Source organism: Dicentrarchus labrax, unplaced genomic scaffold (assembly GCF_905237075.1).
Source record: "Dicentrarchus labrax unplaced genomic scaffold, dlabrax2021, whole genome shotgun sequence".
Classification (NCBI taxonomy): Eukaryota; Metazoa; Chordata; class Actinopteri; family Moronidae; genus Dicentrarchus; species Dicentrarchus labrax.
In genome coordinates, this window is record NW_026136712.1 from 22866734 (window position 1) to 22889233 (window position 22500).

The 22500-nt window shown below is 41.0% G+C and overlaps 1 protein-coding gene and 1 long non-coding RNA gene across 3 annotated transcripts in view; one reads left to right on the plus strand and one right to left on the minus strand.

Moving 5' to 3' along the window:
- The window catches only part of LOC127373033 (uncharacterized), a 23994-nt gene extending 15788 nt beyond the window's left edge, over nt 1-8206 (plus strand). The window contains exon 2 of the long non-coding RNA XR_007886857.1: nt 7826-8206. This is a non-coding gene — a long non-coding RNA (uncharacterized LOC127373033). The remainder of the gene's footprint in view (nt 1-7825) is intronic.
- stambpl1 (STAM binding protein-like 1) overlaps nt 53-22500 on the minus strand; it is a 26690-nt gene continuing 4242 nt past the window's right edge. The window contains exons 2-12 of one of the 2 annotated variants that reach the window (XM_051417038.1): nt 19838-19985; nt 16125-16339; nt 13690-13765; nt 10424-10519; nt 8513-8728; nt 5886-6033; nt 4858-4982; nt 4610-4747; nt 2610-2722; nt 2137-2236; nt 53-1243 (exon numbers count right to left, since the gene is read on the minus strand). In XM_051417038.1, the coding sequence (XP_051272998.1) occupies nt 1187-1243; nt 2137-2236; nt 2610-2722; nt 4610-4747; nt 4858-4982; nt 5886-6033; nt 8513-8728; nt 10424-10519; nt 13690-13765; nt 16125-16339; nt 19838-19867 (1314 nt within the window). In that variant the 5' untranslated portion in view covers nt 19868-19985 and the 3' untranslated portion in view covers nt 53-1186. Of the gene's footprint in view, nt 1244-2136; nt 2237-2609; nt 2723-4609; nt 4748-4857; nt 4983-5885; nt 6034-8512; nt 8729-10423; nt 10520-13689; nt 13766-16124; nt 16343-19837; nt 19986-22500 lie in introns of both variants that reach the window. The other variant, XM_051417037.1, reaches the window with a different exon arrangement.

A 22500-nucleotide genomic window follows, 5' to 3' on the forward strand; every position in this document is an offset into this window, starting at 1 on the left:
ACTAATTGATGTTTAAATGATGAAGCTGAACAGAATGAAACTCAGTGACGACTCAGAGCAGCAGCTGGTGTTTTATTACCAAAAAACAAAATGGCAGTCGGTTTAAAAACAGCAGTTCACACTCACACACACACACACCTGAACACACACACCTGAACACACACACACAAACCTGAACACACACACACCTGAACACACACACACACACCTGAACACACCTGCTGGTGCAGAAACTGTGGGAGCCATTAGATGTGTTCAGTCTGACGCACACAGCCTTTAATTCTGACGCTCTTTAGATCGAACTGAGATCGATCCGATCAATTCTCCAGGAGTTCCTTAAAATACAACGTGTGCAAAAACAACCACTAAATTCAAAATGGCTGACTTCCTGTAGGCTCCTTTTTGTTTGTCTGGTATCGATGAGAGCAGTCATTAAATGTAGATTCTGATCTTTAATAGCAAATAATAAAATCCTACAGCCAGCAGCATTGTGATTAATAATAAATACATTAACAGTTATTGACGAGATACAGCCACCTTACTGACTCCTTACTGACTCCTTACTGACTCCTCTGTCTCTGTTTGTGTCCAATGTGACTGTAAACTAATGTTTGAGTTCATTAATCAACCTTTTACTACGAGACCACAGAAGAAGAAACCAGGAGGGTTTATCTCCACTTCCTGTTACTTTCTGCTGTTTACAAGGTTCATTATTAGAAGGTAGGTCAGCTCAGTTTATGGGAATTAAGGTTCAAATCCCCTCTGCTCCACACTGTCACACCAAACTCCATTCAAAAAATGGCTGTTTTAAGGAAGTAAAACCTTTTCATTGTCTCTGCAGCTCTAACGAACGTTGGCGCTGAATGTTTGTTCCTGTAGCAGCTGCTGATTGGCTCAGTGTGACACAACGCTGACGTCACTGCTTTATGTAAGATCTGATTGGCTGACAGAGCACACACACACACACACACACACACACATACAGAAGGCACTCTGTCACTCAAACACACATTCTTCATTAAACGTCGTCCACTGCAGAGAAACTGATCCACAAACAGCAAAAATAGATTTATATCAGTTATATACAGCTACACACATTATACCACTGATCCCACACACACACAGTTCACAGACTGTAGCAGTAAAAAGACAGACAGACAGACAGACAGACAGCGCCTCCTGTCTGTCACCTGAGGTCCAACAGGCTGATCTTTGAGTCCCTCACCAACACGTGTTTACACACCTGAGAGAGAGACAGAGAGACAGAGAGACAGAGAGAGAGACAGACAGAGACAGAGACGGAGAGAAAGAGAGACTGTTAGCCTAGCTAAATCCAATCAGAAAAAACAAAGTATAATGTCAGTCTGATAACATCCATCTCTCTATAAAAGCAAGAAATCTCTGTCTGTCTGTCTGTGTGTCTGTCTGTCTGTCTGTGTGTGTGTGTGTGCCTCAAATATCTCTGTAGATCAGGATCAGACTGACCTGAGAGTTTCAACATGGCTGCTGTGTGGTTTAAGGGTGTGCAACGTCAATCACCGCAGAGCCCACCCCCACGACACACCTTAAAAAAACACGCTGATCTATACCTGCAGTGGCGCGAGCGGCTTTATACCTGCAGCGGATTTTGCCGGCTGTTCGGTCCCTTTCTGTGCATCTAAACTGACTGTTGTGGATTACTGACACTGAACGAGTCCGGACCGAGTCTGTTCCGGTCTGAGGAGACCCGGATACGCGAGGACAACAAACTGGAATCGGAATCTGTAGATGTTCGTCTGTAGCTAGCTGCTACACCTTCAAACACAGCCTCATTTGGCCATCCATGAAAAAGCTACTTAACCTCCCACTTTTCTATAGCATATATATCTCCTCCTGGTGGCTGACTGCAGTATAGACTATATTTTAGGTCTTATCAGTTTGGTTTTAATTAGTTATGTGAAGATATAAAAAGTCATGATTGACAGCTAGGGATGAGTTGGCGTATGGGCAGGACCTCAATATCTACTGCACAGACTCAGAGTGGAGGAAGATGGCAACCACTGTATCTGGATATCTTTATGTGTAGGTGATGGACGGCGAGCTCTGATTGGTCAGGGTAGTTTGTGACGTCAGAGAGGTTAACAGAGAGTTTCTCACGCTGAAGAGAGGAGGCTCTTTGGAGTGAGGATGGAAACCTTTCAGTCTGCAGCCAGAAACCTCCGACATCCCTGGACCGGTCAACCTGAACACACCAGTGCTGACAGAGAGATATCTGTTAATCTATCAGTGATCAATCAGTGATCAGTCAGTGATCAATCAGTGATCAATCAGTGATCAGTCAGTGATCAATCAGTGGTCAATCAGTGATCAATCAGTGACCAGTCAGTGATCAGTCAGTGATCAATCAGTGACCAGTCAGTGATCAGTCAGTGATCAATCAGTGACCAGTCAGTGATCAGTCAGTGATCAATCAGTGACCAGTCAGTGATCAATCAGTGATCAATCAGTGAACTATCAGTGATCAATCAGTGAACTATCAGTGATCAATCAAGTTAGATTAATTCAGGAATATAATTGTTGCTGAAAGGCATTGTGGGAACTGTAGTGTACAGTGTGTGTGTTGGACCTACTCGTTGTGTTTGGGAGCGCAGACGATGGCGATGGCCTCCGGCAGCATCAGCTGATAGGAGCAGTGAGTGTGGAGGTCGACACTGGAGAGGAAGGCCGTCTGAGTGGGATGAGTCTGAGCACAGAGAGGTCAAAGGTCAAAGGTCAGAGACTGATTCAGGACCACCGAGGATAGAGGGTGGTCCTGTAGAGAGGAACTGGTTTTCAGTGGACAGGAGGAGTGAGACCTCTTCCTCTCTCTCTCCCCTCTCATCTGTTGCACACAGGCACTGTTGCCATGGAGATATCTGATCATGCAAATGAAGGAGAAGAAAAAGTACAACGAAGGTCATTTTTCTGTGTGTGTTATCATATTGTGAAGACTCACACTTGATTGCCCACTCACACTGTGGGGACCGCACAGGTTTATCTATCTATAAGATAGATAGATAGATAGATAGATAGATAGATAGATAGATAGATAGATAGATAGATAGATACACACACACACACACACACACTGAACAAAATTATAAACACAACTTTTGTTTTTGCCCCCATTCATCATGAGCTGAACTCAAAGATCTAAGATTTTCTCTATGTACACAAAAGGCCTATTTCTCTCAAATATTGTTCACAAATCAAAATCTGTGTTAGTGAGCACTTCTCCTTTGCCGAGATAATCCATCCACCTCACAGGTGTGGCATATCAAGATGCTGATCAGACAGCATGGGTATTGCACAGGTGTGCCTTAGGCTGGTCATAATAAAAGGCCACTCGAAAATGTGCAGTTTCTCTGTATTGGGGGGGGGGGGTCCGGAAACCAGTATAGTATCTGGTGCAACCACCATTTGCCTCATGCAGTGCAACACATCTCCTTCGCATAGAGTTGATCAGGTTGTTGATTGTGGCCTGTGCAATATTGGTCAACTCCTCTTCAATGGCTGTGCGAAGTTGCTGGATATTGGCAGGACCTGGAACACGCTGTCGTATACGCCGATCCAGAGCATCCCAAACATGCTCAATGGGTGACATGTCCAGTGAGTAAGTATGCTGGCCATGCAAGAACTGGGATGTTTTCAGCTTCCAGGAATTGTCTACAGATCCTTGCAACATGGGGCCGTGCATTATCATGCTGCAACATGAGGTGATGGTCGTGGATGAATGGCACAACAATGGGCCTCAGGATCTCGTCACGGTATCTCTGTGCATTCAAAATGCCATCAATAAAATGCACCTGTGTTCGTTGTCAATAACACACGCCTGCCCATACCATAACCCCACCGCCACCTACCCATACCATAACCCCACCGCCACCATTGGCCACTCGATCCACAACGTTGACATCAGCAAACCGCTCACCCACACGACGCCATACACACTGTCTGCCAAACCAATTGTTGCTGCAGCTGTCCGGGTGGCTGGTCTCAGACGATCTTGGAGGTGAAGATGCTGGATGTGGAGGTCCTGGACTGGTGTGGTTAGACGTGGTCTGCGGTTGTGAGGCCGGTTGGATGTACTGCCACATTCATCTGTGGCATTGTGCTGTTTGATGGAACTGCACATTTTCGAGTGGCCTTTTACTGTGGCCAGCCTAAGGCACACCTGTGCAATACCCATGCTGTCTGATCAGCATCTTGATATGCCACACCTGTGAGGTGGATGGATTATCTCGGCAAAGGAGAAGTGCTCACTAACACAGATTTTGATTTGTGAACAATGATTGAGAGAAATAGGCCTTTTGTGTACATAGAGAAAGTCTTAGATCTTTGAGTTCAGCTCATGATGAATTGGGGCAAAGTGTTGTGTTTATAATTTTGTTCTGTGTATATATATATACAGTTTAACTGTGTATCTCCAAAATCACAAAGAAATCTGTCTCTGAGACGTGTTTAATGTTTGTTTAGGTTGTTTGTTAGCTGATACGCCCCCTTTCCTCTCACTGTACAGGCTATAAACATATTCAGATTTAGGCTGTGTGTTTAGCGTGTATTAGCTGGTGTGTTTTTCGTGTAGTCGTACATGGATCCAGCCCAATGTCAGCAGGTTCTGTTGGTCCTGGAAACTGAACAGTTCCTCCACGTTCTCCATGTCACAGAAATCTGGACCAGCCGACTGTTTGGGGATCACGACGTGAGTCAGCAGGAACTCGTTGTGCGTCTGAGGGTGAGAGACATTGACACAGACAGCAGAGGGGAGGAGAGACACTGAGAACTCGGTCAGCTGTGAGTACTACAACAGAAGTACTGCCTCACTGGTCCCAGTCTCACCAGGCGTCCACAGAGGACTCCGCAGGTCTCGATCCCTCTCGCCGTGTTGGAGTCAGCCAGCAGGAGGAACCGATATGTCAGATCTCTGGGAATCACCACCCGCCTCAGACCCTCCACCCTCTGAGCTGCACACACAAAATAAACACTAACACACAGGACAGGTACTGCCAGGTACACACATTCAGTACACACTGAGTCTACACTGAGTACAATCAGTCAGTACACACTGAGTACACACAGTCAGTACACACTGAGTACACACTGTCAGTACACACTGAGTACAATCAGTCAGTACACACTGAGTACACACAGTCAGTACAATCAGTCAGTACACACAGTGACTACACACTGAGTACACACAGTCAGTACACACTGAGTACACACAGTCAGTACAATCAGTCAGTACACACAGTGACTACACACTGAGTACACACTGTCAGTACACACCGAGTACACACATTCAGTACACACTGAGTACACACTGAGTACAATCAGTCAGTACACACTGAGTACACACAGTCAGTACAATCAGTCAGTACACACAGTGACTACACACTGAGTACACACGGTCAGTACACACTGAGTACACACAGTCAGTACACACTGAGTACACACTGAGTACACACCGAGTACACACAGAGTACACACAGTCAGTACACACTGAGTACACACTGAGTACACACCGAGTACACACAGAGTACACACAGTCAGTACACACAGAGTACACACAGTCAGTACACACTGAGTACACACAGTCAGTACACACTGTGTACACACAGTCAGTACACACTGTGTACACACAGTCAGTACACACTGAGTACACACTGAGTACACACCGAGTACACACAGTCAGTACACACTGAGTACACACTGAGTACAATCAGTCAATACACACTGAGTACACACAGTCAGTACAATCAGTCAGTACACACAGTGACTACACACTGAGTACACACAGTCAGTACACACTGAGTACACACTGAGTACACACTGTCAGTACACACTGAGCACACACAGTGAGTACTCACTGTGTACTCCTGCCAGTGTGGCAGCTGGTTGGCTGACGGGAGCTGGCGGTCTGTTCCTGTTAGGATCCGCCCCTTGGGAGCGTAGACTGTCTCTGATTGGCTGCTGAGACAGACAGGAGCCGTCCGTCACCTCAGGCACTTTGGTCCCCTGAAGGAGAAACACGTTACTACAAAAACTACTGCAATACTGGTGATACTACACAGTACTGTTACTAATACTACTACTAATACTGATATTATTACTACAACTGTACTAGTAATAATATCAGTATTATTAGTATTAGTATTATTAGTATTATTATTAGTATTAGTATTATTATTAGCAGTATTCTTATTATTAGTATTACTAGTATTATTATTAATATTATTATTAGTATTAGTAGTATTTATATTAGTATTATTATTAGTAGTAGTAGTAATTAGCCAACTATAGACCGATTTCTAACCTCCCGTTCCTCTCTAAGATTCTGGAGAAAGTAGTCGCCAAAGAGTTGTGTGACTTTCTACATAACAATAGTTTATTTGAGGATTTTCAGTCAGGATTTAGAGTTCATCATAGCACAGAGACAGCTCTGGTTAAAGTTAATAATGACCTTCTGACTGCTTCTGACAATGGACTTGTCTCTGTACTTGTATTATTAGATCTTAGTGCTGCATTTGACACCATTGACCATGATATTCTTTTACAGAGACTTGAGCATCAAATTGGCATTAAAGGAACTGCCCTAACCTGGTTTAAGTCATACTTATCAGATCGTTCTCAGTTTGTACATGTTAACGATGAATCCTCCATAAATACTAAAGTTAGTCATGGAGTTCCACAAGGTTCTGTACTTGGACCAATACTATTTACTTTATATATGCTCCCTTTAGGCAACATTATTAGGAATCACTCCATTAACTTTCACTGTTATGCAGATGATACGCAGTTATATCTATCAATCAAACCCAATGAAATTAATCAATTATCTAAATTACAAACATGTCTTAAGGACATAAAATCCTGGATGACCTGCAATTTTCTGATGTTAAACTCAGAAAAAACCGAAATTCTTGTTCTTGGCCCCAAAAACCTTAGAGACTCATTGTCTAAAGATATAGTCACTCTAGATGGCATTAACTTGGCCTCTAGCACCACTGTCAGGAATCTTGGAGTTATCTTTGATCAGGATTTGTCATTTAACTCCCACATAAAGCAGACCTCTAGGACTGCCTTCTTTCATTTACGTAATATTAGAAAAATTAGACACATCCTATCACAGACAGATGCAGAAAAACTAATCCATGCATTTGTTACTTCAAGGCTGGATTACTGCAACTCTTTATTATCAGGTTGCCCCAATAAGTCCATTAAAACGCTCCAATTAATTCAGAACGCTGCAGCACGAGTACTGACAGGAACTAGAAAAAGAGATCACATCTCTCCTGTACTAGCTACTCTGCATTGGCTCCCTATAAAATGTAGAATTGAATTTAAAATACTCCTCCTCACCTATAAAGCTCTTCATGGTCAGGCCCCTTCATATCTTAAAGAGCTCATAGTACCCTATTACCCCACTAGAACACTACGTTCTCTGAATGCTGGGCTACTTGTGGTTCCTATAGTCTCTAAAAGTAGAACAGGAGCCAGAGCCTTCAGTTACCAAGCTCCTCTCCTGTGGAACCAGCTTCCAGTTGTGGTTTTGGAGGCAGACACCCTCACCACATTCAAGAGTAGGCTTAAGACATTCCTCTTTGATAAAGCTTATAGTTAGGGCTGGATCAGGTGAGTCCTGAACCATCCCTTAGTTATGCTGCTATAGGCCTAGACTATCGGGGGATTTCCCATGGTGCACTGAGCTACTCTCTTCCTCTCTCTTTCTGCACTCATTCATGTCCCTTTAATGCATGTTACTAACTCCACTTCTTCCCCGGAGTTCTTGTGCTTTCTCGTCTCGCAGGTTCTCATGGATCCTGGTGGAGCCTCCTGCCATGGTCCTGCTTGACTGCCATTGCCAATACTGTTGTTGCTGTGCACCTGTCTGTCTGTCTGTCGCTCTCTCTCTCTCTCTCTCTCTCTCTCTCTCTCTCTCTCTCTCTCACCCCAACTGGTCGAGACAGACGACCACCCACCTAGAGCCGGAGGATCTGTCCTAGGTTTCTGCCTTTTAACAGGCAGTTTTTCCTTGCCCTTGTCGCCAAGTGCTTGCTCATGGTGGTACTGTTGGGTCTCTGTAATTAATGTTAAAGAGTTCGGTCTAGACCTGCTCTATTTGAAAAGTGTCCTGAGATAACTTCTGTTATGAATTGGCGCTATACAAATAAAATTGAATTGAATTGAATTGAATAGTAGTATTATTAGTAGTATTAGTGTTATTATAAGTATTATTATTATTATTATTATTATTAGTAGTAGTAGTAGTAGTATTATAAGTATGATTATTAGTATTACTACTATTAATATTATTATTATTATTATTTATTATTATTATTATTATTATTAGTAGTAGTAGTAGTAGTAGTATTAGTATTATTAGTAGTATTAGTATTATTATTACTGTTAGTATTAGTAGTAGTAGTAGTAGTAGTATTAGTATTATTATTACAGTTAGTATTAGTAGTAGTAGTACAGTGTAGCCTAATCTCACCTTTGGCTCCGCCTCCTCTCCTCTCCTATTGGCCAATTCCTGGCGCCTCAGCTGGTCCTCGAAGTAGCGGAACTGTTCAGATTCGATCTGCATTCGTCGCAGTGCGGCGACCCGCTGCCGCTCCTCCTCTAGCAGCAGGAAGCGCCTCCTGTCCTCATCCAATAGGGAGAGCCGCTGCAGCTGCTGGCCACACCCATCCGCTACCACCGCCTGGCTCTGAGGAAACAGGAAGTCACATGATCACGGCTGCAGCCACTTACAGATACAGTGCATACAGAAAGTATTCACAGCGCTTCACTTTTTCCACATGTTGTTATGTTACAGCCTTATTCCAAAATGGATTCAATTAATTTGTTTCCTCAAAATTCTACACATAATACCCCATAATGACAACTTAAAAAAAGTTTGTTTTCGATTTTTGCAAATTTATTAAAAATAAAAAAAGAAGAAATCAGTTGTACATAAGTATTCACAGCCTTTGTGATCAAGCTCAAAACTGAGCTCAGGTGCATTCTGTTTCCACTGGTCATCCTTGAGATGTTTCTGCAGCTTAATTGAAAATAAATTCAGTTGATTGGACAGGATTTGGAAAGGCACACACCTGTCTATATAAGGTCCCACAGTTAACAGTGCATGTCAGACCACAAAACAAGCATGAAGTCGAAGGAATTGTCTCGAGGCACAGATCTGGGGAAGGGTACAGAAAACTTTCTGCTGCTTTAAAGGTCTCAATGAGCACAGTGGCCTCCATCATCCGTAAATGGAAGAAGTTTGGAACCACAATGAAAGGCAGCAATGTACAGAGACATCCTGGAAGAAAACCTGCTCAAGAGCGCTCTTGACCTCAGACTGGGGCGACGGTTCATCTTTCAACAGGACAACGACCCTAAGCACACAGCCAAGATATCAAAGGAGTGGCTTCAGGACAACTCTGTGAATGTCCTAGAGTGGCCCAGCCAGAGCCCAGACTTGAATCCCATTGAACATCTCTGGAGGGATCTGAAAATGGCTGCGCACTGATGCTCCCCATCCAACCTGATGGAACTCGAGAGGTTCTGTAAAGAGGAATGGGCGAAACTAGCCAAAGATAGGTGTACCAAGACATGTCCCCTGCACTTATATCAAAAGGCTGTTTTGGTCCCCTACAGTTTTTACCGTCCAAAAACAATGTTCCGCTATAGTAAACAGAGACACGTCAAGCAGTAGGACCAAGCCTGTTTCTCTTAGTTTAGACCCGCCCACAAGCTCCTCGATTGGCTCTGCTGTTTCTTGTGTGATTGGCCGTCCCCGCTGTCACTCCATCTTGCTTGCACACCGGTCTGCTAGGTGACTTAGACTTCTCTTTATTGATCCCTTTGGGATGACTCCCTCAAGGACATTGGATTTCCAGCAGCTTACAAAACACTTATATGAAAAATAAAATAGTTATAAAAAAAATACAGTAGGTGCACAGGAGTCCTTAATTAATCTGCCACTGTAAGTTGGGCGTTTGTTCTGCCTGGGTCACGTCAGCAAGACGGATTGTAATATCAGAGGTTACATTTACATTAACATTTGAATCGGTGTCCATGTGCGTTTGTGCATGCGCGCGTGCGTGCGTGTGTGCGTGCGTGCGTGTGTGTGTGTTTGGTAATTAGGTGCAGTTGGAGTTGGAGTGAAGTTGACCAACAAGGTGAAACACAGAATTGGGTGATAATGTCCCCTCTCTGAAATCAAAATTTCCTTGCATATACCCATAATGCACCAGGACCTCTGAACACAGCACTCAACAGGAGGCCACAGAGAACACTCAATCACAATCACACATCAATAGAATAATCAATATTCAATGATACCGCTGATTTAGAGAACACAGAAATAAACCTGTCAATCAATCACACGCTGCACTCTGATTGGACAGCACAAACACACCTGAGCTCTGAGGTACTCGCTGTGTTCCCTGCTGTATTTCTCCTGTAGACGTTTCTTCAGCTCGTCTTTACGAGGAAACGCCACTTCCTGAAGTTTCTGTGGAGTCACAGTACAAGTATCAGTATGAGTACTAGTAGTCTCAGTATGAGTACTAGTAGTATTAATACAAGTACTAGTAGTATTATTAGTAGTACACAACATGAAGTAGAAGCAGTAGATATTTGTACACATTGAGAACCACCAGTAGAAGTTCATTACATTCATTGAGCAGATGTTGAGTCACAATATAATTAGTCTTATTTTGAATTTCCTGTTCAGTACGGACAGTTTAAGGTCCAGACACCCAACTATGAGCCTATCGTGACGTCACCATCAGCTTGTGGAGAACTGCTTTGAAGCCTCGAGTTTGGCATTTGGCCGTCGCCATGACAGTAAAACGGAGCCAGCAGAGGTCACGTAAAGCGAGTTAAGCTGCTCTCATTGGCTGCTCTTGGTTTGGAAACAATGGCGGCTCTCCTACTAACACAGGATCTGGTATTCCAGTTAAACAGTAAAATGTGTTTGTGAAGAGATTTGAGGAGAGAAATAGTCAACAACAGAATCTGGATCCATATCTGATCAGCACTGTTTGACTGAGTTTGGTGGACGGGCTCACTGAGAATGAGCTGTCAATCACAAGGTAGCCCCGCCCTAAAGCATATCCTGCTTTATGGTCTGTTTTACTCTAAATGGGACCATCAGTTACTAAATGACCATCATGCTGTATGGAAGAAGACTGAAACTAGAGACTGAGACCAGAAACTCATCAGGAAACTGTTTACTGAGCTCATTCTCCATTAGAGTGAATGGGATCAGTTTATATTGCAGCCAGTGGAGCTCCCCCTGCTGGCTGTTACATAGAATGCAGCTTTAACACAGTGTAATTATATACACTGTCATTATATATACTGTCATTACATATACTGTCATTATATATACTGTACTGTCAATGGTCACACCGGATTCAATCCTAACCCTGCTGGTTGTCACACAGAATGCAGCTTTCATTATATATACTGTCATTATATATAATGACAGTGTATATAATGACTGTATATATAATGACAGTATATATAATGACTGTATATATGACAGCATATATAATGACAGTATATATGAAGACAGTGTATATAATGACTGTATATATAATGACAGTATATATAATGACTGTATATATAATGACAATGTATATATAATGACTGTATATATGACAGTATATATAATGACAGTATATATGAAGACAGTGTATATAATGACTGTATATATAATGACAGTATATATAATGACAATGTATATAATGACAGTATATATACTGACATCATATTTAATGAGTGTATATAATGACTGTATATATACTGACATTATATTTAATGAGTGTATATAATGACAGTATATATAATGACAGTATATATATAAACACAGTATATATAATGACTGTATATATAAAGACAGTGTATATAATGACAGTATATATACTGACATTATATTTAATGACAGTGTATATGATGACAGTATATATAAAGACAGTGTATATAATGACTGTATATATAATTACAGTATATATACTGACATTATATTTAATGACAGTGTATATGATGACAGTATATATAAAGACAGTGTATATAATGACAATGTATATAAAGACAGTATATATAATGACAGTATGTTAATGACTGTATATATAATGACAGTATATATACTGACATTATATTTAATGACGGTGTATAAAATGACAGTATATATAAAAACAGTGTATATAATGACAGTATATAATGACAGTATATATAAAAACAGTGTATATAATGACAATGTATATAAATACAGTATATATAATGACAGTATGTTAATGACTGTCTATATAATGACTGTATATATAAAGACAGTGTATATAATGACAGTACATATGACAGTATATATAATGACAGTATATATAATGACAGTACATATAATGACAGTGTATGTAATGACTGTATGTATAATGACTGTATATAAAATGACAGTATATATAAAGACAGTGTATATAATGACAATACATATAATGACAGTGTATATAATGACAGTATATATAAAGACAGTGTATATAATGACAGTATATATAAAGACAGTGTATGTAATGACAGTACATATAATGACAGTGTATATAATGACAGTATATATAATGACAGTATATGTAATGACAGTATATATAATGAAAGTACATATAATGACAGTATATATAATGACAGTATATATAATGACAGTGTATATAATGACAGTACATATAATGACAGTACATATAATGACAGTATATATAATGACAGTACATATAATGACAGTACATATAAAGACAGTGTATGTAATGACAGTATACATAATGAAAGTACATATAATGACAGTATATATACTGACATTATATATAATGACAGTGTATGTAATGACAGTATATATAATGACAGTTTATATAATGACAGTGTATGTAATGACAGTATATATAATGACAGTGTATATAATGACAGTATATATAATGACAGTACATATAATGACAGTGTATATAATGACAGTATATATATAATGACAGTACATATAATGACAGTATATATAATGACAGTGTATGTAATGACAGTATACATAATGACAGTACATATAATGACATTATATATAATGACAGTGTATGTAATGACAGTATATATAATGACAGTTTATATAATGACAGTGTATGTAATGACAGTATACATAATGACAGTACATATAATGACAGTGTATATAATGACAGTATATATATAATGACAGTACATATAATGACAGTATATATAATGACAGTATATATAATGACAGTGTATGTAATGACAGTATACATAATGACAGTACATATAATGACAGTGTATATAATGACAGTATATATATAATGACAGTACATATAATGACAGTATATATAATGACAGAATATATAATGACAGTGTATGTAATGACAGTATATATAATGACAGTTTATATAATGACAGTGTATGTAATGACAGTATATATAATGACAGTTTATATAATGACAGTTTATATAATGACAGTGTATGTAATGACAGTGTATATAATGACTGTATATATAATGACAGTTTATATGACAGTGTATGTAATGACAGTGTATATAATGACTGTATATAATGTAACACGGTAAACAGTAACACGTTTACTTCCTCACAACAACCATAGTGTTAGCACGCTAATGTTAGCATTTAGCATTTAGCTGTGTGTACCTTCATGATGAGTTTTTTCTCTGGAACGCTGCACTGCTGATAGTCTCTGTGAGCGGGAAGCTTCTCTACAAACAGCCTGCACACACACACACACACACACACACACACACAGTAACACACACACACACACACACACACACAGTAACACACACACACACACACAGTAACACACACACACACACACACACACACACACACACACACACACACACACACACACACACAGTGAATGTTAGCATTATTTCCCATCAGAACATACGTCAGTAGAACGTCAGCAGTATGTCAGCAGAACGTCAGTAGAATGTCAGTAGAATGTCAGTAGAACTTCAGCAGAACGTCAGTAGAATGTCAGTAGAATGTCAGTAGAACGTCAGTAGAACTTCAGCAGAACATCAGTAGAACGTCAGTAGAATGTCAGCAGTACGTCAGCAGAATGTCAGTAGAATGTCAGCAGTACGTCAGCAGAATGTCAGTAGAATGTCAGTAGAATGTCAGCAGTACGTCAGCAGAATGTCAGTAGAACGTCAGTAGAATGTCAGCAGTACTTCAGCAGTACTTCAGCAGGACATCAGTAGAATGTCAGTAGAATGTCAGTAGAACTTCAGCAGAACGTCAGTAGAATGTCAGCAGTACTTCAGCAGTACTTCAGCAGGACATCAGTAGAATGTCAGTAGAATGTCAGTAGAACTTCAGCAGAACGTCAGTAGAATGTCAGTAGAACTTCAGCAGAACGTCAATAGAATGTCAGTAGAACGCCAGTAGAACTTCAGCAGAACGTCAGTAGAATGTCAGTAGAACGTCAGTAGAACTTCAGCAGAACGTCAGTAGAATGTCAGCAGTACTTCAGCAGTACTTCAGCAGGACTTCAGCAGAATGTCAGTAGAATGTCAGTAGAACTTCAGCAGAACGTCAGTAGAACGTCAGTAGAATGTCAGCAGTACGTCAGCAGAATGTCAGTAGAACGTCAGTAGAATGTCAGCAGTACTTCAGCAGTACTTCAGCAGGACGTCAGTAGAACGTCAGTAGAACTTCAGCAGAACGTCAGTAGAATGTCAGTAGAATGTCAGTAGAACTTCAGCAGAACGTCAATAGAATGTCAGTAGAACGCCAGTAGAACTTCAGCAGAACGTCAGTAGAATGTCAGTAGAACGTCAGTAGAACGTCACTAGAACTTCAGCAGAACGTCAGTAGAATGTCAGTAGAACGTCAGTAGAATGTCAGCAGTACGTCAGCAGAATGTCAGTAGAACGTCAGTAGAATGTCAGCAGTACTTCAGCAGGACATCAGTAGAACGTCAGTAGAACTTCAGCAGTACGTCAGCAGAATGTCAGTAGAATGTCAGCAGTACGTCAGCAGAATGTCAGTAGAATGTCAGCAGTACGTCAGCAGAATGTCAGTAGAATGTCAGTAGAATGTCAGCAGTACGTCAGCAGAATGTCAGTAGAACGTCAGTAGAATGTCAGCAGTACTTCAGCAGGACATCAGTAGAATGTCAGTAGAATGTCAGTAGAACTTCAGCAGAACGTCAGTAGAATGTCAGTAGAACTTCAGCAGAACGTCAATAGAATGTCAGTAGAACGCCAGTAGAACTTCAGCAGAACGTCAGTAGAATGTCAGTAGAACGTCAGTAGAACTTCAGCAGAACGTCAGTCGAATGTCAGTAGAACGTCAGTAGAATGTCAGCAGTACTTCAGCAGTACTTCAGCAGGACTTCAGCAGGACTTCAGCAGAATGTCAGTAGAATGTCAGTAGAACGTCAGTAGAATGTCAGCAGTACGTCAGCAGAATGTCAGTAGAACGTCAGTAGAATGTCAGCAGTACTTCAGCAGTACTTCAGCAGGACGTCAGTAGAACGTCAGTAGAACTTCAGCAGAACGTCAGTAGAATGTCAGTAGAATGTCAGTAGAACTTCAGCAGAACGTCAATAGAATGTCAGTAGAACGCCAGTAGAACTTCAGCAGAAAGTCAGTAGAATGTCAGTAGAACGTCAGTAGAACGTCACTAGAACTTCAGCAGAACGTCAGTAGAATGTCAGTAGAACGTCAGTAGAATGTCAGCAGTACGTCAGCAGAATGTCAGTAGAACGTCAGTAGAATGTCAGCAGTACTTCAGCAGGACGTCAGTAGAACGTCAGCAGAATGTCAGCAGTACTTCTGCAGGAAGTCAGCAGAATGTCAGCAGTACGTCAGCAGTACGTCAGCAGAACGTCAGCAGTACGTCAGTAGAACGTCACCAGAATGTCAGCAGTACTTCAGCAGAACGTCAGTAGAACGTCAGTAGAACGTCAGTAGAACGTCAGTAGAACGTCAGCAGTACGTCAGCAGAACGTCAGCAGAACGTCAGTAGAATGTCAGCAGTACGTCAGCAGAACATCAGCAGAACGTCAGTAGAATGTCAGTAGAACGTCAGTAGAATGTCAGTGCACAGGTGCTCACGTGATGAACTTGGTGTAGAGGACGTAGGCGTTCTCAAGGCTGCCCTCCTCCAGGTAAACTGCCGCCATGCGCTCCATCTCCACGCCGGAGCGGAAGTAGCGTCTGGGCGCGATGTCCTCGTTGATCTCCACGTTGCATCCCATCTTCCCCAGCGCCCGCACGCGCTCCGCCGCCGTCAGCGACACATCTGTGTAGTCTGGTTCTGCTGCCAGCTTCTTCTGCACACAGAGGACAACGTTTCCTTAGAGAGACACTGCGACCTGTTTACAGTTTACTGTTTACTATCACCTGTTAACTGTCACCTGTTTACTGTCACCTTTTTACTGTTACCTGTTTCCTGTTTCCTGTTTACTGTTTACAGTTTACCGTTTACTGTCACCTGTTTACTATTTACTTTTACCTGTTTACTGTTTACTGTTAACTGTCACCTGTTTACTTTTTACTTTTACCTGTTTACTGTTTACTGTCACCCGTTTACTGTTTACTGTTTACAGTCACCTGTTTACTGTTTAGTGTTTACTGTCACCTGTTTACTGTTTAGTGTTTACTGTTTACTGTCTACTGTCTACTGTCACCTGTTTACTATTACTGTTTACTGTTTACTGTCACCTGTTTACTATTACTGTTTACTGTTCACTGTCTACTGTTTACTGTCACCTGTTTACTGTCCCCTGTTTACTATTTACTGTCACCTGTTTACTATTACCTGTTTACTGTTTACTGTCACCTGTTAACTGTTTACTTTCACTTGTTTACTGTTACCTGTCTACTGTCACCTGTTTACTGTTTACTGTCACCTGTTTACTTTTTACTGTCACCTGTTCACTGTCATCTGTTTTCTGTCACCTGTTTACTTTTTACTGTCACCTGTTCACTGTCACCAGTTTACTATTACTGTTTACTGTCATCTGTTTACTATGACTGTCTACTGCGACCTGTTTACTGTTTACTGTTTAGTGCGACCTATTTAGTGCGACCTGTTTACTGTTACCTGTTTACTGTTTACTGTCACCTGTTTACTATTACTGTTTACTGTCACCTCTTTACTGTTTACTGTCCACTATAACTGTTTACTGTCACCTGTTTACTGTTTACTATTACTGTTTACTGTCACCTGTTTACTATAACTGTTTACTGTTTACTGTTTACTATTTACTGTCAACTGTTTACTATTACTGTTTACTGTCACCTGTTTACTGTTTACTGTCACCTGTTTACTGTTTACTATTACTGTTTACTGTCACCTGTTTACTGTTTACTATAACTGTTTACTATAACTGTTTACTGTTTACAGTTTACTATTACTGTTAACTGTCACCTGTTCACCGTCACCTGTTTATTGTTTACTGTTACCTGTTTACTATTACTGTTTACTGTCTACTGTTTACTGTCACCTGTTTACTGTCACCTGTTTACTGTCAACTGTTTACTATTACTGTTTACTGTCTACTGTTCACTGTCACCTGATTACTGTTAGCTGTTGACTGTTTACTGTCACCTGTTGACTGTTTACTGTCTACTGTTTACTGTCACCTGTTTATTGTTCACTGTTACCTGTTTACTGTCACCTGTTTATTCTCGGTACAGATGACTCTGAGAGGTCTGACCACTTTAAAGTCATCACAGTACTTGAGTAAAAGTACTTAGTTACTTTCCACCTCTGAAGGGAGGAAACTGAGATTTACGGTCCCCGCAGGGAACCTGAATGCAGCGTTTGTGAGGTTGCTGATCAGCTGTTGGAGGAGAAACGCTCCTCTGTTCACGGAGCGCTCGCTATTCAGGAGGAGACGCCAACAGAAACACAGACCGGCAGAGAATGAATAAAGACACAAGAGTGAAGCTAATAACTAATTAATTAATATTTATCAGTTTTATTGATTTATTTCACATTTATTTGTCCATTTTAAGGAAAGTGATAAAACTACCAAAATAAAGAGTCTGAATCTATCTATAAAGCAAGAAATCTCTGTCTGTCTGTCTGTCTGTCTGTCTGTGTGTGTGTGTGTGTGTGTGTGTGTGTGTGTGTGTGTGTGTGTGTGTGTGTGTGTGTGTGTCTCAAATATCTCTGCAGATCAGGATCAGACTGACCTGAGAGTTTCAACATGGCTGCTGTGTGGTTTAAGGGTGTGCAACGTCGGCTTTGTTTGGACTACAAAGATACCGTTAATAAATTATTTCATAAATTATTTCCGAATTCCGCTAGCATTGTCAACTACAGCCACCGTAGCCACGTGCGCACCAGAGCCAATCAGTGCAGAGCCCAAACATCCTGAAAAGTGAAAGTAAACTGATGTCTTGGTCCAGAGGGCTGGTGGTCGCGTGATTTTTTATTTTTGATCACAAACACTTCGTGAGTTTTTCGCCTGTGACAGACGCTGTTTTTTGGGCAGAAATGTGACGAAGAGTTGGTAGGACAGACAGGAGGACAGACAGGAGGACAGACGCTTCTCCACATACAGCTGTGGTATTTTTTTTCCTCATGTAAGTTTCCAAAGACAGTTACAGTTACTACGTTACTGTTGTTTGGTCCTGTAACGTTGCTTTGTGGGACATTTCTCTTTATTAAGTTGAGTGAGAGACCTGTGCAGTTATCAGACTGTCTGACCGACACGCCCTCGCTCCGCGCCGTCGGCTTATCCGTTCACACTATTTTGGTAGTTTCAAAACATTTTTTTAATGTGGAAACCCTTACTGCCATTGCTCTCTCTCTCTCTCTCTCTCTGATGTATGCTAGCCTATATTACAGGGCTAAATAATATGTCCTGCCCAGTTCATTTCCTAGGCTATGCCACAAGTTAGTCTGTTTATGCTGCCAGGTTTCATCCCATTTCAGATGTAGTTCACTTTGTTCTTTCAGAATTTATATGCGCCGACCATGAGGTGTGGTACTTTCACATTAGTGGAATGGGGTTCAACTCCCTACAGTGTCCTTGCTAAAAGACAAATTATATGAAAACACAATAGTTATAAATCTACACATTTCACAACAAACCTAAATGTCCCTGACGTCCCACCTTCAAACACAGCCTCATTTGGCCATCCATGAAAAAGCTACTTAACCTCCCATTTTCTATATCAATACATACTTCCTACGGACACTGCACTAGTTAAACCAACACATCTTAAAGGATCAAAGAAACACCTAGCTTAGCAAAAAGACTGAAAGCGGGTAGAACCAGCTAGCTTAGCATAAAGACTGGAAGCAGGTGGAAACAGCTAGCCTGGCTGTGTTCTATCTGGTTTATTTCTTCAGTGCAGCAACAACACTTCCTGTTTTATGGTCCTGACTTATTCCTGCTGAGTAAGTTAATTTATTATTTAGTTATTAATGAATTAATGAATTAATAACTTAATGAATTAATTCATTCATCAGAAACTTTCGTTTTGTCCACTTTGTGTAAAACTGTCTCCGGGTTCATCGCAGCAGCAGAGACACAAACAGACACATCAGGTATTATAATTTCAGCTTCCTGTACGTTCTGATTGGCTCTGACTCACCTGTAGCGCCGCCCTGAGGCTTGCTGAGATTATACAGCTTCATTTTATAACATATATTATTAATATATATATATATAATATTCTCTGAGTTCATCAATAATATTACTGATTAATAGTTAATAATGAAGGGAATGTTTGAATTGACCTCTGTTATAAATACTGAATGTATCACACAATCTCCACTATTTGGGCTTTTAATTTGAAGATTCACTCACCAGCGTATTTAAACTGAAGCCTTGTTCCATCCTGTGTGTGTGTGTGTGTGTGTGTGTGTGTGTGTGTGTGTGTGTGTGTGTGTGTGTGTCACAGGCTCTCGTCGGCCCACGGTCGGCTCGTCCATCTGCCACCTCCCATGATGCTTCACTGCGGGGAGACAGAAACTTTCCTTTAGTGTGTGTGTGGAGCAGCAGCTAGCACGCCGGCTGAAAGCTCGTCCTTCAGTTTGGTTACTGTGGCAACCGGTAACTAGCCATCCAGTGAGTCATCTGCTTTAACAACAGAGAGAAGAAGAAGAAGAAGAAAAGAGACAAAGAGAAGACGACCTCCCACTCCTCGCCGCGTTTCAACGACCGTCATCAACGCCGTCTGCCGCAACCGGCCCAGAGGAGGTCGCCATGGCAACGGCTGCATCAGGCCAGAGAGGACATTGATCATCTGAGACTGTCGGTCCTCCTCTGGGCCAGAAGGAGGCGCTGGTTTCATCTCAAAAACACCAGAAGAAGAAGCTGAGCTAGCATTAGCTGCTAACTACAATCATTAATCACATTAATCGATTATGAAACATTTTATTTTGTCTGACCAGAGAGAAAGTATTGATCGATCAGTTAATTATCTCTCACAGTGAGGATCAATAACTGCTATAGATTATATATTATATTTAATAATTTGTTATTACTGTTATATTGACAACAGACTACTTGTTTTAACTGTAGTTACTTTACTACTGTTTTAATGACATTTGTAGTTGACACAAACTGATTGATTGATTGATTGTAATTAATTACTTATTGACTGAGATTGATTGATTGTGACTGTGATTGTAATTGAGTCAATCATAGTTACAGTATTACCAACAGTATAGATTATAATTCATTTATTGTAAATATTGTTTGCCTTTATTGTTATTATTATTATTTTAATTCCAAACACTTGCGTTGGCAATATGTACAGTGTTACATCATACCAATAAAGCCATCTGAATTGAATAGAACTGAATTGTTGGATCAGAAACTCAGGTGTAATTTCAGGTGCGTTCACTTCCTGTCTCAAACTTCCTGCTCGGCCACATTCTCTATCTCTCTGTCTCTTTCTCTGTCTCAATTCAATTCAATTCAAATGGCTTTATTGTCAATCAATCAATCAATCAATCAATCAATCAGTTTGTGTCAACTACAAATGTCATTAAAACAGTAGTAAAGTAACTACAGTTAAAACAAGTAGTCTGTTGTCAATATAACAGTAATAACAAAGAAGAAGAAAAAGAAAGTTAGAAAATGAAAATAAATAAATAAAATAGTAAGCGTGTGTGTGTGTGTGTGTGTGTGTGTGTGTATATATATATAAATATACAGTCATGGAAAAAATTATTAGACCACCCATGTTTTCTTCAATTTCTTGTTCATTTGAATGCCTGCTACCACTAAAGGTAGATTACCTGAAGAGTGAAATGAACACGTGCAGCTGATTCCATAAAACTTTATGTCCTGTTTCAGATGCTTAAGCTTAATTGTATTCGCAGGGTATATAAGAGGCCATTTCATGTCATAAGCAGCACTGCACATGCAAAGGCCTAGAGTGGTTTCCTGCTTACATTCAAGCCGTAGCCCAACTCAGAAGTTATCAGCTCTCACATAATGCCTAAAAAAAGAATTATGTGAAGCCACAAAGGCAACCATCTTGGCACTGCTGGAAATTGGCATGAGTGAGAGACAGGTAGCAAAAAAAACTGAAGATCTCCAAGACAGCCGTTCACTACACAAAGGAAAAGCAAACCGAACATGGTAGCTTGTCGAGGCAGGAAACGTCTTTCTACCCCACGAGATGACCGCGCACTCATCCGTTCCTGTGTCAGGAATCGTCGTCAGACCTCCAGGGACCTTAAAAATGAGTGGGCACTGTCGAGAAATGTGACAGCAAGGACAGTTCGAAACTGACTTCTTGAAGCTGGTCTGAAGTCACACAGGGCACGGAAGAAGCCCTTCATCAACGAAACGCCCGGTTACTCTTTGCTAGGGACCACAAGGATTGGACTGTTGATGATCGGGCTGAGGTTCTCTTCAGTCATGAATCCAATTCTGAGTTGATGCCCACTCCAGTCAACTTACTGGTTAGGAGGAAGCCTGGAGAAGTCTACAAACCAGACTGTCTTGCCCCTACAGTAAAACATGGGGGTGGATCGGTGATGATCTGGGGTTGTTTCAGTATGGGTGGAACAGGGCAAATGCAATTGTGTGAAGGGCAAATGAACCAGGTCACGTACAGGGCTACTCTTGAAAACAGTCTTCTTCCATCAGCTGATAAACTCTTTCCTGCCTCGAATGACTGGATTTTCCAGCAAGACAATGCCCCTTGCCACATGGCAAGGTCAGTTAAAGCCTGGATGGAGAACCAGAACCTTCAAACCATGCCTTGGCCTGCTCAATCACCAGATCTTAATCCAATTGAAAAGCTGTGGAACATCATCAAACTCAATATGGAGAACCACAAGCCCAAAAACAAATTTGTTTGAATTTTTGCAACAGGAACGGGCTGCTGAGACAGCAGAACAATGTCAGAAGCTGGTGGAGAGCATGCCAAGACGCATGGCTGCAGTCATCAAAAACAATGGTTATGCAATCAAGTACTAACTCCTGTGTGTATCATGTGACTAAAACAGACA